Source organism: Siniperca chuatsi, linkage group LG20, assembly GCF_020085105.1.
Source record: "Siniperca chuatsi isolate FFG_IHB_CAS linkage group LG20, ASM2008510v1, whole genome shotgun sequence".
Lineage (NCBI taxonomy): Eukaryota > Metazoa > Chordata > Actinopteri > Centrarchiformes > Sinipercidae > Siniperca > Siniperca chuatsi.
In genome coordinates this window covers 1,160,114-1,171,783 of record NC_058061.1, presented here as the reverse complement: position 1 = coordinate 1,171,783, position 11,670 = coordinate 1,160,114, and the positions used below count along the sequence as shown (strand labels likewise).

The following is an 11,670-nucleotide window of genomic DNA, read 5'->3' as shown; positions in this document are numbered from 1 at the left end:
GGTAACAGCAGGTGTTTGTGTCCAGCTTCTCCGGGTTCCACCACACGTCACCTGGCAGAAAGAAAACATAAGGTGCTGTGTGTCTGCTCAGGTGAGCTCGCAGCTGTCACGCATCCAGGAGGGTTACTACCTTTGAAGGAGGCGTCGTGACACCTGAGGGAGGAGATGAAGTCTCTGAGCAGAGACACGATGACACGACGCTCTTCTTCCTGTTAAAACACAACAACAACAACAACACCTGTGAATCAGCCGCTTCAAAGAACAAACGTTTTCTGTCGGACCTGCTGAGGAGTCTGAGGCGGCTGCAGATTTCAGCTTTTTTTTTTTATTATAAAAACAAGGTTTTTATTTGTATTTTCCAAATAGAAACGTACCCACATCATGCCACTTTACACATCTACAAACAACAAGAACCACAAACAAACTCCACGTTCTTAACGTCTCGTTAGCTTAACCGATGCGCGTGAAACGTAAGTTAACGTACGTCAAACACAAACCTTAAAACTTGAATTTAATGTACTGGCTTGTAATACTTCTTCCCATAGGATTCTGAATAAGGTTATTTTACTAAGTTAATTTAATCTCTTCGATGTTCCAATAATAAAACGTTTCCTTTTGTTGTAATGTCAGAGGGTCGGACACATCACTGTGTCCTGTAAAACATCCCGACATGTACAAACTCATGGCTTGAAATTCAGTTTCACCCCTAATATCTCTCATTACTAATGTTCAAACCAGATATTCCCGACGGATACACTGATGTCGTATTTGTGACAAAGTTTCTCTACGTTATTTTGTAGCACATTAACGGCCTGTTCAATTCCCTCCTGTGTTCTCTCACGTCCAAATGAATTTAAATCGAAAGTTTGCGTTAGACTTGAAAGATTCTGCGTTGAGTCATTTACAGTTTCTGTCCCTTCACTCAATTTTCTTCCAAACTACTACAGTTTTTGTACTTTTGTCCTAAAATATATAAGAGGTTTTCATCGTGTCTGACCTGGGCGTCGGCGTCCCCGGTGACCTCCAGCAGGAGGGGCTCCAGCATCATGTAGACCCTCTGAGCGGTGAGCAGGTGCTGGGTCTCGCTCAGCTCTCCCAGGCCGAGCAGCAGAGTCTGGGTCAGCACCAGGAAGGACGCCCTCCCCCGGAGGCCGGCGCCCCGCTGCTGCTCCACCGACAGGACCAGCTTCTCCAGCTGAGGACGATAATAACAAAATACAGAAGAACAGCAGACTTACATTTATGAAAGCGGAGAAAATGGGTCTGTATCGCTGAGGATCAATACACCTTCCAACTCTTCAGACTCATTAATGATTCCTTGACGTGAAAGTGTTGAAAGTCCTCAGCCTGAAATAAAAACTCACAGCGTCCCGTTTGGAGAAGTGCTCCATGTTCGCCAGATTCTCGGTCAACGTGGAGACGAGCCGCCGGTTGGCCAAACCCACGAAGTCGGGTTCAGAGCTCCGCTTCGTCAGCTCATCCAGCTCTGCGAGGACAGATTGAAAACACCGAAGCTGTTCGGCATCACAACGCGTCACCTCTTTAGACTGAGCTCGCTCCAAGTGGTACGTTAAAGGAACAGTTCGGCGTTTTGGGGAATAGAAACGCGGACGATAGATGAGAAATCTGCTGGTTGCCTGGCGACCTCAAAGCGTCGACAAGGCTCAAGGAAGTCATCGCTGCTGGACGAGAATCAGTCCGACACATAACCTCCGGAAAAACACAATGCGTCGTTTTTACAGTTGAAACAAACGGGATTAACGTGTTCGTCGGGGAGCTGCAGAGCTGCACAGAGCCGGGCTAGCTGTTCCCCCCTGTTTCCAGTCTTTATGCTAAGCTAAGCTAACCAGCTGCTGGCTGTAGACATCTTCATTAATCTTTTTAATCTAACTCTCGGCAAGAAAGCAAATACGCGTATTTCCCAAAATGTCAAACAATTCCTTTAAATGTCCTGCTGAAGTGTCGACATCAGATAAAATAACTGCAGCGCAACATTTCAGATATATTTTGATATTGAATCTTATATCACATTATTGATAACTTACAGATAATACTGTTTGCATGAACTTGACACAACATTTAACGAGATTCGCTGAAATCTTCCAGCATTAATTCGCGTTATTGAAACTTTTGAACAGTAAACCGGTTCAATCTGTCACCTTGAGCCCAGTTCAGGGTGAGCGGGTGTTGGGTGATGATGGAGGATCGGGCGACGCAGGAGGCGAGGCCGAGCTGGGTGGAGGTGATCACCAGGAAGGGCAGCAGCCTCCAGCCCGCCCTCTGCAACAGCTCGGCGCCCCCCTTTCCCAGCCGGGGGTCGGACAGTAAACGCACCGCCTCCGTCAGTACTGGCAGCCTGGAGGAGACACGTGAAGGTATCGTTTAATACAGTGACACAGGTAACAGTTACCTTTCCTTTAACTGAAGGTATTTTTCTTGAATAACTGTTGATATCAGACTGTTCGTGTATTAAAGAAACAACTCAGCAGCTGTTTAAACCTGCAATAACAACTGAAACAACAGATATTTACAATAAAACTCCTGTAACCATAAAAACAATAAAACCAGGAAGATGCAACGTCAACAAAACAAGTCTTCAAATCAAAAAGATGCAGAATAAAAAACTAAATGATGATAAAACAAACTGATTTAATGACAATAAGTCACAAAGTTGAGGTTAATAAAGGGTCAAATAACTCGAGTAAGAGGAAAACAGGCTGAATGAGCTCTGAAGGGTCACTTCCTGGGAACATTTTACTCTTTTCTCGCTGATCATTAATCATGAAGTGATGTTTCTGATTTCAGACTCTCTGAATGTTAAGAAGAGCAGGGGGCTGCAGGCGAGGCGAGCGGACGCTAAGAAGTCTTTCGAGCCGACGCGAGTTGAGATGATAACGAAAGGATTAAAATCACGATTGTGTGTGTGTGTAGTTCACTGACCAGTGCTCAGCCACCGACAGATCCACTCTGTGCAGCAGCGACAGTAAACACGACACGGTGTCCTCGGGGTCCAACGCATCGAACAACACCTGAAACAACAGAAGCAACAGTTGGCAGCTCGCCATCACCGGCGTGGTCCTTTAAAAAAACCACCGTCCTGACTGGCCTAAAGGGGGCGCTGCTTCCAGTCTACCACCCCGTTAACCGTCGCACTGACCTCCAGGACTCTGAGAGCGGCAGCTGCGACCTCCGGCACGTCGTCCTTCAGGCGGTCCACGACGGCGTCTTTCAGGAACGCTTCGTCCAAACTCTGCTGCTGAGGAGAAACATGACCATGAGATGCGCTTAGAAAAGCAGGTAAGTGGTCCTTTTCCCTTAGAAAGCAAGGAAATCAAGTCATCTCAAACTTAATGCTAAACAGTGAAATTAACATGAAAAACGTGAATATTAATGGACTTTTTATTAACCGCTATTATTATTTTCTGTCTTACATTTATTTGGGAGATAAGCTTGTCCGAAGTTGTGGACCTACAGTTCCCATAATGCTTTGGGGGATGTAAACAGGAAGTATAATGTTGCCATGGAGTGCTAGTTGGCTGTGAGCTACACCTTGAGCCTGTATTTGTTTCCACTCTGCCCCATTAGAGCAGCTGTCAGCAGTCTCTGGATCACTGTGAGACTGAAGGAAATCGTAGAAAAGGTTTCAGTCGTAGTCATCTGGACGCTGTTTTCAGAATCAGGACGTTTCGGCTCCCATCCGGAAGTCATTCTCAATTGTGAAAATGGTCTGAGAACTCAGAAATTTAAGCTACTCTGTGTTGCTTAAGCCCCGCCCTCAGGGAGGAGTCTACCTGAGTATCTGTTGATTAGCTAGTTTCACCTGAAACTGACCTAATAGTTTCTATGATGGCCCAGTAATCAGTAATCAGGCCTATTGTTTTCTGGCTGCACCTCCCTCATCACTGTTAAGTACCTGATTAGCATGTGATTGGTGTGACCACGGTGTTAATACACTGTGGTAAACGTTGGGCAGGTTGAATCTAAGACCACCATTTCTGTTCAAAGAGGGGTTTTCTTTTTTCACAAAAATGGCTTCCTTGACTCCTCTTTCAACCCAACTCTTCTCGACCGAAGGAAACTTAGAAACAGCAGGATTCTCAGGCAGGTTCTGCAGCTACGATGAGCGGTAATGATCTCAGCCTCCAGTGATTCTAGCTTCATCTGGACTGTCTGAAAACAGGAAATCTCCTGGCGTACCTGTCCGGAGGTGACGACGCCCATCAGGTGCTCCAGAGCCGAGACTCTGACCGAAGGCTGCGGGTGTTTGAGGCTGAGGAGCAGCGACGTGTTCGAGTCGCCGATAATCTGCACACAGAGATACAAGCGTCAGACAGCAGCAGCGAGTTGGCGTCTTCCATTAACACTGCGGCACGCGGCGTGGCGCACCTGGTATTTCCCGCTGCTCATGGACAGAGAGAGGAACTGGTGGAAGAGATGTTTCTGCTCCGAGCTGCTGACGGTGGTCACGTGACCTGCGAGGACGCCGTCCAGAGCGCCACAGTATCTGATGGAGGACAAACACACACGACCAATGCTCAAAATTCAAAATGTTATTTCATATATTTTACATTTCAGGGTTGTAACTGTATTGACTAATCAGCTGGCTCTTTTCTTCCGATGCCGATCACAGTTGCGGAAAGTCTAACGTGACGTCAATAAATGTCTCGTTTTGTCCGTCCGACAGTCCAAAACCTAAAAATATTCAGTTTATTACAGACGAATCCTGACAACTGAGAAGCTGGAAGCATTTTGGCATTTTTTGCTCGAAGGACGTCATGTGATTAATAGATTATCATTCTGTGGATCGACTAATCAATAAATCGTTTCAGCTCTATTATTTATTTACACTTACCGCCATCTTGAATTTAAAGATTACTGTTCACGTGTAAAATGTCACAACTCTGAGAGAAGTTTGTTTCTCTCACATATTTATGCGAAACAAGTACAGGACATCACATCGTTATCGGACTTATTGCTCCTCTGAAAAACCTGCTGATTGATTAACAGAAAATGTTATTAATTAACCCTTTAAGTCATTGATTAAAGTCACCACAGCTGCTGTTTACAGCTTCACTTTTCGGTTTTTTAATCAGTGTGAAATAAACACCTGGTTTTACTTCCTTCACCGTTCATCTCTCTGCGCTTCAGTTTCAACAGTTAAAAGTAGATCTGAAACAATTATAGAATAATAATCAGAAAGCATTTTGATCTTTCAAGCAGAAATGCCACAAATTCACTCGTTCCAGCATCTCAGCTGTGAGCATTTGCTGCTTTTCTCTGTTTTATATCGTTTTAAACTGAACATCACTCACCTGGACTCGAACAGTCGAACCAGAGGCTGCAGGCGGTGATCCAGGGCCGACGTGTTTTCAGCAGAGACTTCGGTCTGACTCAGATACTCGTCCAACAGCAAACTGCAGGAGGAACACAGCGACACAAGGTGGCGCTGTCAGCTCCAAAAACTCATTTCAACTAAATCCGTTCACAAGATCTTCACGGTTGCTTTACTGCAACTCGGATCGAACAAACAGCAACACGAAGAAGCAAAGCTGGAAAACTTCTAATCACAGTGTTTAAAGGTGTTTAAAGGTGTTTCAGGTGTGAAGTTCGGCTCGTTAAGCAGCCGGGACAACAAACAGATGCTACAGTCAGGACGAACGGAGTTTACCGAGCCACGGTTTGGTCCAGGCCTTTGGTCAGAGGAACAGACTGCAGGACGGACTCCAACACGCCGAGCTCGGCCGTCTCCGTCTCACCTGTGACGGAGAACAACAGGTAAACAGTCAGTTATAATGAAGACTCCACCTTTTTTTATTTATCCACACGTTCAACGTCACCAAAGACCTCGGAGAGACTTTTTTTAACATGCCGTTCCAGTTCTCACCGGAGCCGCAGGTGAACACGGCGTGGACCAGGTGAGGCAGCAGGTAGCGCAGCAGAGGACTGACATCATGAGCCGCCGCCATGACCTGCAGCGTCGGAACCAGCGTCGGCATCGAGCTCAGGCGGCTGAAAGCTCTGAGGATGGACAGAAACAGTCAGGTGAGAGGAGGGGTGGGCTCTGACGTTTAGCTCTGCAGCCAACGAATCATTCGCGTTCTGTCTCAGGTCGACTCGTTCCGACACGACAGGCCTCTGCCAAGAAAAGACTTCTACAAACACGTGCTAACTTAGCGCCGCCGCCGCCGTTAGCACGACATGGCGTGCGTACAGTATCTTAATTTAGTTTCTCTTTTTATTTCGTCCTTTAGCGCTACTTCTATATTCTGTACTGTTGTATTGTTTTATTCTATTTTAATCTTAAAGATTTGTCGAACCCCGTCCCTGCGCGGGAGGAGGTTCCACCTGCAGTGGGCGTGTCTGAAACATTCGGAGCAGGTGTGCTGCTGATCTCAGCCCCGTCCTACCTGGGCCCAGCGGCGCCCTCCTTCTGGTTCTGCAGCAGCACGACGAGGCAGCCCAGACCCTCCTGGGCCAACACGGGCTCTTTGAGCAGAGACTTGCTGATGTGCACGGCGAGGGTGTCGACCAGACTCGCCTCCATCACCACCTTCACCGCCAGCTGGCACACGATCATGTAGGTGGCAGCTTTGTAGTCTGTCAGCGGCGACTTCAGACCCTGCGGGGACGACATCATCAGAGCGGAGCCACGTTAGAAACGTTGAGATACGACACCTGACGCTAAAGTACGACGGTTTTAAAAACCCTAAAAGGAACGTCTTGTGTCATTTAAACGCGTAGGAGCGATCAGAGCAGTTACTTTATTCGGGATAATTGAAAAAATGTTTTCGTTACACAAAACGCTTAATCGTTAGTCCAGGAGGTTCATCAGTGGCCTTCTGGTTTCAAGCGTATTTAACTTTCATTTGAAAACAGTTTAGAAACCATTAAAAGACGCGAAAGAATAATTAATCTTGGAATAAAAAGGACAAGAAGAAGAGAATTATTAATCATTATAACTGAGGTCGTCTTCACGCGTCCGCTCTGACTACAGAGGATTAATTAAAATGGCTGCGCTTTGACCTCCGGCCTCCTTTCAGACAAATAAAAGTGAAAACCGCTCATTTTAAAAACATTTTACTCCCGTTGGTCTGCTGGGCTGGCGTCTAAACACGAGACACAAGCAGCAACGCAGCGTTTCTGTGGCTGCAAACGAGGATCCGAAACAAAGCCGTGAACGGGCGTGGAGTCAGTTACCCTCTGAACGTATGGCAGCAGTTTGGAAATGATGGTGTCGGACACTTTGTCCGCAGCGTCCAGAGCAGAGACGATGGTGGAGGCGTAGAAGGAGAAGATCACTCTGAGCTGGGAGCAACTTCCCGAGTGCCCCGAATAAGCCTGAAAAGAAGAAGAAGAAGAAGAAGAATATAACACAAACGAGGCGAGGATCTGATGTCACTTATACGCAGCTGAAAAGGAGCCAGTAGCAAAGTTAGCTTCGCTTTTAGCACAGTCACAATGTAAACACATCACATGACAGCCGGCAGGACACACCACGGCGTGTTTTCAGGACACGGCGGCGTTACCTGGATGGCCTCGGTGACCAGGGTGCAGATGAAGTCCATGAAGCTCAGGTCTGCGTAGCAGTGCGTGACCAGGGCTCCTCTGGACAGCGGCACGCCCGGTTTCTGAACAAACAGCAGCACAGAGAGGTAAGATACAGATACACGGAGACGCCAAACACACGCAGCGGCAGTACGGCGTTAAGAGTCGAACCTGCAGGCGGCGCAGCCAGTTCCAGCGGCTGCCGGCGTCGCTGATCTTGAGGAGCTGCAGGACTCTGACGAACAGGTTGGTGTCGTGATACGGCAGCGCGCAGGCCAACAGGCTGTCGGCGTTGTACAGCTGGACGTGGAAGCTGCAACACAACGTGAGACATCGAACACAGTCAGGAAGCAGCCGAGGACACGCACGCGATTCACGTTTCCGCGGGGAAACCGAAGCGTACGGTTTGAACGTGGACGACATTTTAGCGACACCTGCTGGTTTACGCTCGGTAACAGTGAAGCGGCAGCGTACCGGTGAACCAGCCACTCGATGCACTTGTGAGCCGGTTTGAGGAGGAAGTACGGGCTGAGGCGGGCGAGGAAGAGCGAGACGCCGGCGTCCAGCTTCTTGTTCACCTCTCTGGACTGGACGCTCCGCTCCAGGGTCAGCGAGGCCGGGCTGAACAGGGTGTCCTGGAACTCCAGGAAGGCTGGTTCGATTCCGAGCAGCTCCTCAAACCCTGTGCAGCCTGGAGGGGGGAGGACAGAGGGGGAGGACAGGAGGAGAGAGGAGGAGGAGGACATGGGGAGACAGGGGGAGGACAGAGGGGAGGAGGAGGAGGAGGACATGGGGGAGGAGGACAGAGGGGAGACAGAGGGGAGGACAGAGGGGAGGAGGGGGGAGGACATGGGGGGGGGAGGACAGAGGACAGAGGGGAGGACAGAGGACAGGGGAGACGGAGGGGGAGGACAGAGGGGAGAGGAGGGAGGAGGACATGGGGGAGGAGGACAGAGGACAGAGGGGAGGACAGAGGACAGGGGAGACGGAGGGGGAGGACAGAGGGGAGAGGAGGGGAGGAGGACATGGGGGGAGGAGGACAGAGGACAGAGGGGAGGACAGAGGACAGGGGAGATGGAGGGGGAGGACAGAGGGAGAGAGGAGGGAGGAGGACATGGGGAGGAGGACAGAGGACAGGGGGAGGACAGAGGACAGGGGGAGACAGAAGGGGGAAGACAGGAGGAGACAGAGGGGGAGGAGGACAGAGGACAGAGGGGAGACGGGGGACAGAGGGGGGAGGACAGAGGAGAGAGGGAGGAGGAGGAGGACGGGGACAGAGGGGAGGACGGAGGGGGAGGACAGAGGGGAGAGAGGGGAGACAGAGAGGGGGAGGACAGAGGACGGAGGGGGAGACAGAGGACGGGAGGGGGAGGACAGAGGGGGAGACAGAGGGGGGAGGACAGAGGACGGAGGGGGAGGACAGAGGACAGAGGGGGAGGACAGAGGACAGAGGGGAGACAGAGGGGGGAGGACAGAGGACAGAGGGGGAGACAGAGGGGGAGACAGAGGGGAGACAGTTGTATCACAACATGCTTAGGGTGTCAACAGGTTGTGAAGCACCTGGTGGTCTCTGGTGGTCTCTGCGGACCGCGTGCAGGACTCACCGAGGGCGTAGAAGCTGCTTCTGTCCATGGAGGCCGCATCTCTGGGGTCGAAGAGCAGCGAGGCGACCTCCCTGCGGGTCAGCAGGCTGGCGTCGCTCTGAGGCAGCGCGAGCCTCTTCAGCTGGTGGGCCAAGGACGTCATGTTTCTCTGTGACGGAGACACGGACGTTACACACCTGACCGTTTCCTGCTTCCTGCTTCCTGTTTCCTGCTTCCTGTTTCCTGCTTCCCGAACCCAACGCAACCCTGAAGGCGTCAGTATGCTTCCACTCGTCCTGCCGACTCTTTCAGAGGCCGTTCTGATTGTTGTGTTTCGGCCTTTTTCCAAAACGGATTAAAGTCATTATTTTCCTCAGTTCTACAAACAAAAACCCCAAAACGACAACGAGACAGAGAGGAAGTTTGAAATCTTTGCAAGTTTATTAAAAATCAGAAACAAAATAAATCCCAGGTGCAGAGGTGTTGACAGTCTGTCCTGACGCTCAGGTGCGTCCTGTTTCCACTGATCATACGGAGTCCACCTGTGGTGAATCAGCTGATTGGACGTGATCCGGAACGGCACACGCCGGTCTATAAAAGGTCTCACCGCTAACGCCGCACGTCAGAGCGCAGGCCGAGCCATGAAGTCCAAGGACGGGTCCGTAGACCTCCGAGACAGGACTGCATCGAGGCCCAGATCTGGGGTCCCAGTGAGCACAGAGACCTCCATCGGAAGTCTGGAACCACCAGGACTCTTCCTGGAGCCGGGAACGGACAAACTGAGCGATCGGGGGGGGGGGAAGGTGACCGAGAACCTGAAGGAGCTCCAGAAACCGCTCCTGAAGGACTCCCAGACCAGGAGAAACTAAATCCTCTGGTCTGATGAAACACAGACTGAACTCTTTAGCCTGAATGCAAGCGTCACGTCCGGAGGACACCTGGCCCCCGCTCATCACCTGGCCCCCGCTCATCACCTGGCCCCCGCTCATCACCTGGCCCCCGCTCATCACCTGGCCAACACCGTCCCTACAGTGACGCATGGCGGTGCTGGGAGACCGGTCCGGATCGAGGGGAAAGACGAATGCAGCAATGTACGGAGACATCCCTGATGAAAACCTGCTCTGGACCTCAGACCGGGGCCACGGTTCATCTTCCAACAGGACAACAACCCTCAGCCCAGGTAACAGAGGCGGGGCTACGGGACTCTGAATGTCCCTGAGCGGCCCAGCCAGAGCCCAGACCTGAACCCGATCTCTGGAGAGACCTGAACACTGCTGAGCCCCGTCGTATTCGTGCCGAGCCTGAATCATCGTAGTCCGAGCCTCGAGGCCACAGGAGCTTCAAAGTATCGAGCAGAGGCTGTGAACACCTCTGTGCATGTGACTTCTCTTGTTTTTAATAAACCTGCAAAGATTTCAAACTTCCTCTCTGTCGTTTTGTTTGTTTTCTGAGGAAAATAATGAATTAATCCGTTTTGGAAAAAGGCCAAAAGTCAACAAACTGTGGAAAAGTGAAGCGCTGCGAAAACTTCCTGGATGCATCGTGTGCTGAACTAAACCTCAGGTGTGTGTGTGTGTGTGTTGAACTAAACCTCAGGTAGGTGTGTGTGTGTTGAACTAAACCTCAGGTGTGTGTGTGTGTGTGTGTTGAACTAAACCTCGTGTGTGTGTGTGTGTGTGTTGAACTAAACCTCAGGTGTGTGTGTGTGTGGTCGGAGGCGTTCACCTGAAACTAAGAGCTGCTTACAGAACTTCAGAGCTGCGAACACAAACATTTTAAAATGAGGTTTTAAGGTTTTAAAATGAAACCAGCGTTTGAATCGTTTGAGTCTAATAAGTTCAGCATGTCAACTTTCATTACAGGCTCCGCAGTGAAACTCTTCTTTTATAAGAAGAGAAGTTTAAAAAGTCAGGGGAACATGTTGTTGTCATATTGAAAAGCGGATATTTGTGGTTAACAAAGTCTTAACTGTGTAGCGCGTTGCCTTTCTAATAAAGAACCTTAAACCTACAGTTTTTTCAGCGGAGTTTGGCATGTAAATGAATTCCAGACAAGAAAAAATGATCCCGATCTTCGTCAGGCACTACTAGTTAAGTTAAACTAGATTAGGTTAGCGCTCAAGTTTTTCTACACCTACATTAATGTTAGCTAGTTAAGCTAACTTGCCGACTTCTCACTTCTGAAACGTTTCTGGTGAAACGAAACTAAATGTCTCTCGACTAACGAACATAAAACTCTCTCAAACACGCCGGAACAAAATCTCAATATTCAGAAATGAATTAATAGAATTTAAAAAAAGGAGAACTCAAACCTCGTTTCTGTAACTCTACAAAACACGTGTCTGAAGCGACCTCGTTCTGGATGAGTCTACTTCCGGTTCACGTCAGGTTAACTTTTCCGTGAAGCGAGATTTTCATCCCGACGTACTTCCGTCTTCGCCTAAAACACCCACCTTTTACTGATAACAGGCTTTCATTTAGAAATAAAGATATGGCAACTTTATTCCAGGGTGCACGGTGGCAGAGCGGCTACAGCTCCTGCC

At 49.6% G+C, this 11,670-nt stretch overlaps 3 protein-coding genes across 5 annotated transcripts in view; 1 reads left to right on the top strand and 2 right to left on the bottom strand.

The window, feature by feature from the left end:
- heatr1 (HEAT repeat containing 1) overlaps window positions 1-11,590 on the bottom strand; it is a 30,833-nt gene extending 19,243 nt beyond the window's left edge. The window contains exons 1-20 of one of the 3 annotated variants that reach the window (XM_044178159.1): window positions 11,440-11,492; window positions 10,854-10,886; window positions 9,150-9,297; window positions 8,020-8,236; window positions 7,717-7,858; window positions 7,527-7,628; window positions 7,198-7,338; window positions 6,408-6,619; window positions 5,885-6,018; window positions 5,669-5,756; window positions 5,313-5,414; window positions 4,387-4,504; window positions 4,198-4,305; window positions 3,158-3,256; window positions 2,941-3,029; window positions 2,160-2,356; window positions 1,365-1,486; window positions 998-1,195; window positions 131-209; window positions 1-51 (exon numbers count right to left, since the gene is read on the bottom strand). The exon at window positions 1-51 is cut by the window's left edge and continues 98 nt beyond it. In XM_044178159.1, the coding sequence (XP_044034094.1) occupies window positions 1-51; window positions 131-209; window positions 998-1,195; window positions 1,365-1,486; window positions 2,160-2,356; window positions 2,941-3,029; window positions 3,158-3,256; window positions 4,198-4,305; window positions 4,387-4,504; window positions 5,313-5,414; window positions 5,669-5,756; window positions 5,885-6,018; window positions 6,408-6,619; window positions 7,198-7,338; window positions 7,527-7,628; window positions 7,717-7,858; window positions 8,020-8,236; window positions 9,150-9,291 (2,341 nt within the window). In that variant the 5' untranslated portion in view covers window positions 9,292-9,297; window positions 10,854-10,886; window positions 11,440-11,492. Of the gene's footprint in view, window positions 52-130; window positions 210-997; window positions 1,196-1,364; window positions 1,487-2,159; window positions 2,357-2,940; window positions 3,030-3,157; window positions 3,257-4,197; window positions 4,306-4,386; window positions 4,505-5,312; window positions 5,415-5,668; window positions 5,757-5,884; window positions 6,019-6,407; window positions 6,620-7,197; window positions 7,339-7,526; window positions 7,629-7,716; window positions 7,859-8,019; window positions 8,237-9,149; window positions 9,298-10,853; window positions 10,887-11,439 lie in introns of those variants that run through there. The other 2 variants (XM_044178158.1, XM_044178157.1) reach the window with 2 other exon arrangements.
- Window positions 1-11,670, top strand: part of LOC122867428 (microfibril-associated glycoprotein 4-like) — a 439,962-nt gene that overhangs the window by 43,193 nt on the left and 385,099 nt on the right. The window lies entirely within an intron of this gene.
- On the bottom strand, window positions 9,304-10,811 carry LOC122867437. Its single transcript, XM_044178241.1, has 2 exons — window positions 10,139-10,811; window positions 9,304-10,084 (listed from the first exon to the last, which is right to left on the bottom strand). The coding sequence occupies exons 1-2, from the start codon at window positions 10,436-10,438 to the stop codon at window positions 9,656-9,658; spliced, it is 729 nt and encodes a 242-aa protein (XP_044034176.1). The 5' UTR covers window positions 10,439-10,811; the 3' UTR covers window positions 9,304-9,655.

Coding starts and splice junctions, on each gene's coding strand:
- LOC122867437 (XM_044178241.1), bottom strand. CDS start 10,438: ATGATTCAGGCTCGGCACGAATACGACGGGGCTCAGCAGTGTTCAGGT. Junction 10,085..10,138: donor GTAGGGACGGTGTTGGCCAG/GTGATGAGCGGG, acceptor AGCGGGGGCCAG/GTGATGAGCGGGGGCCAGGT.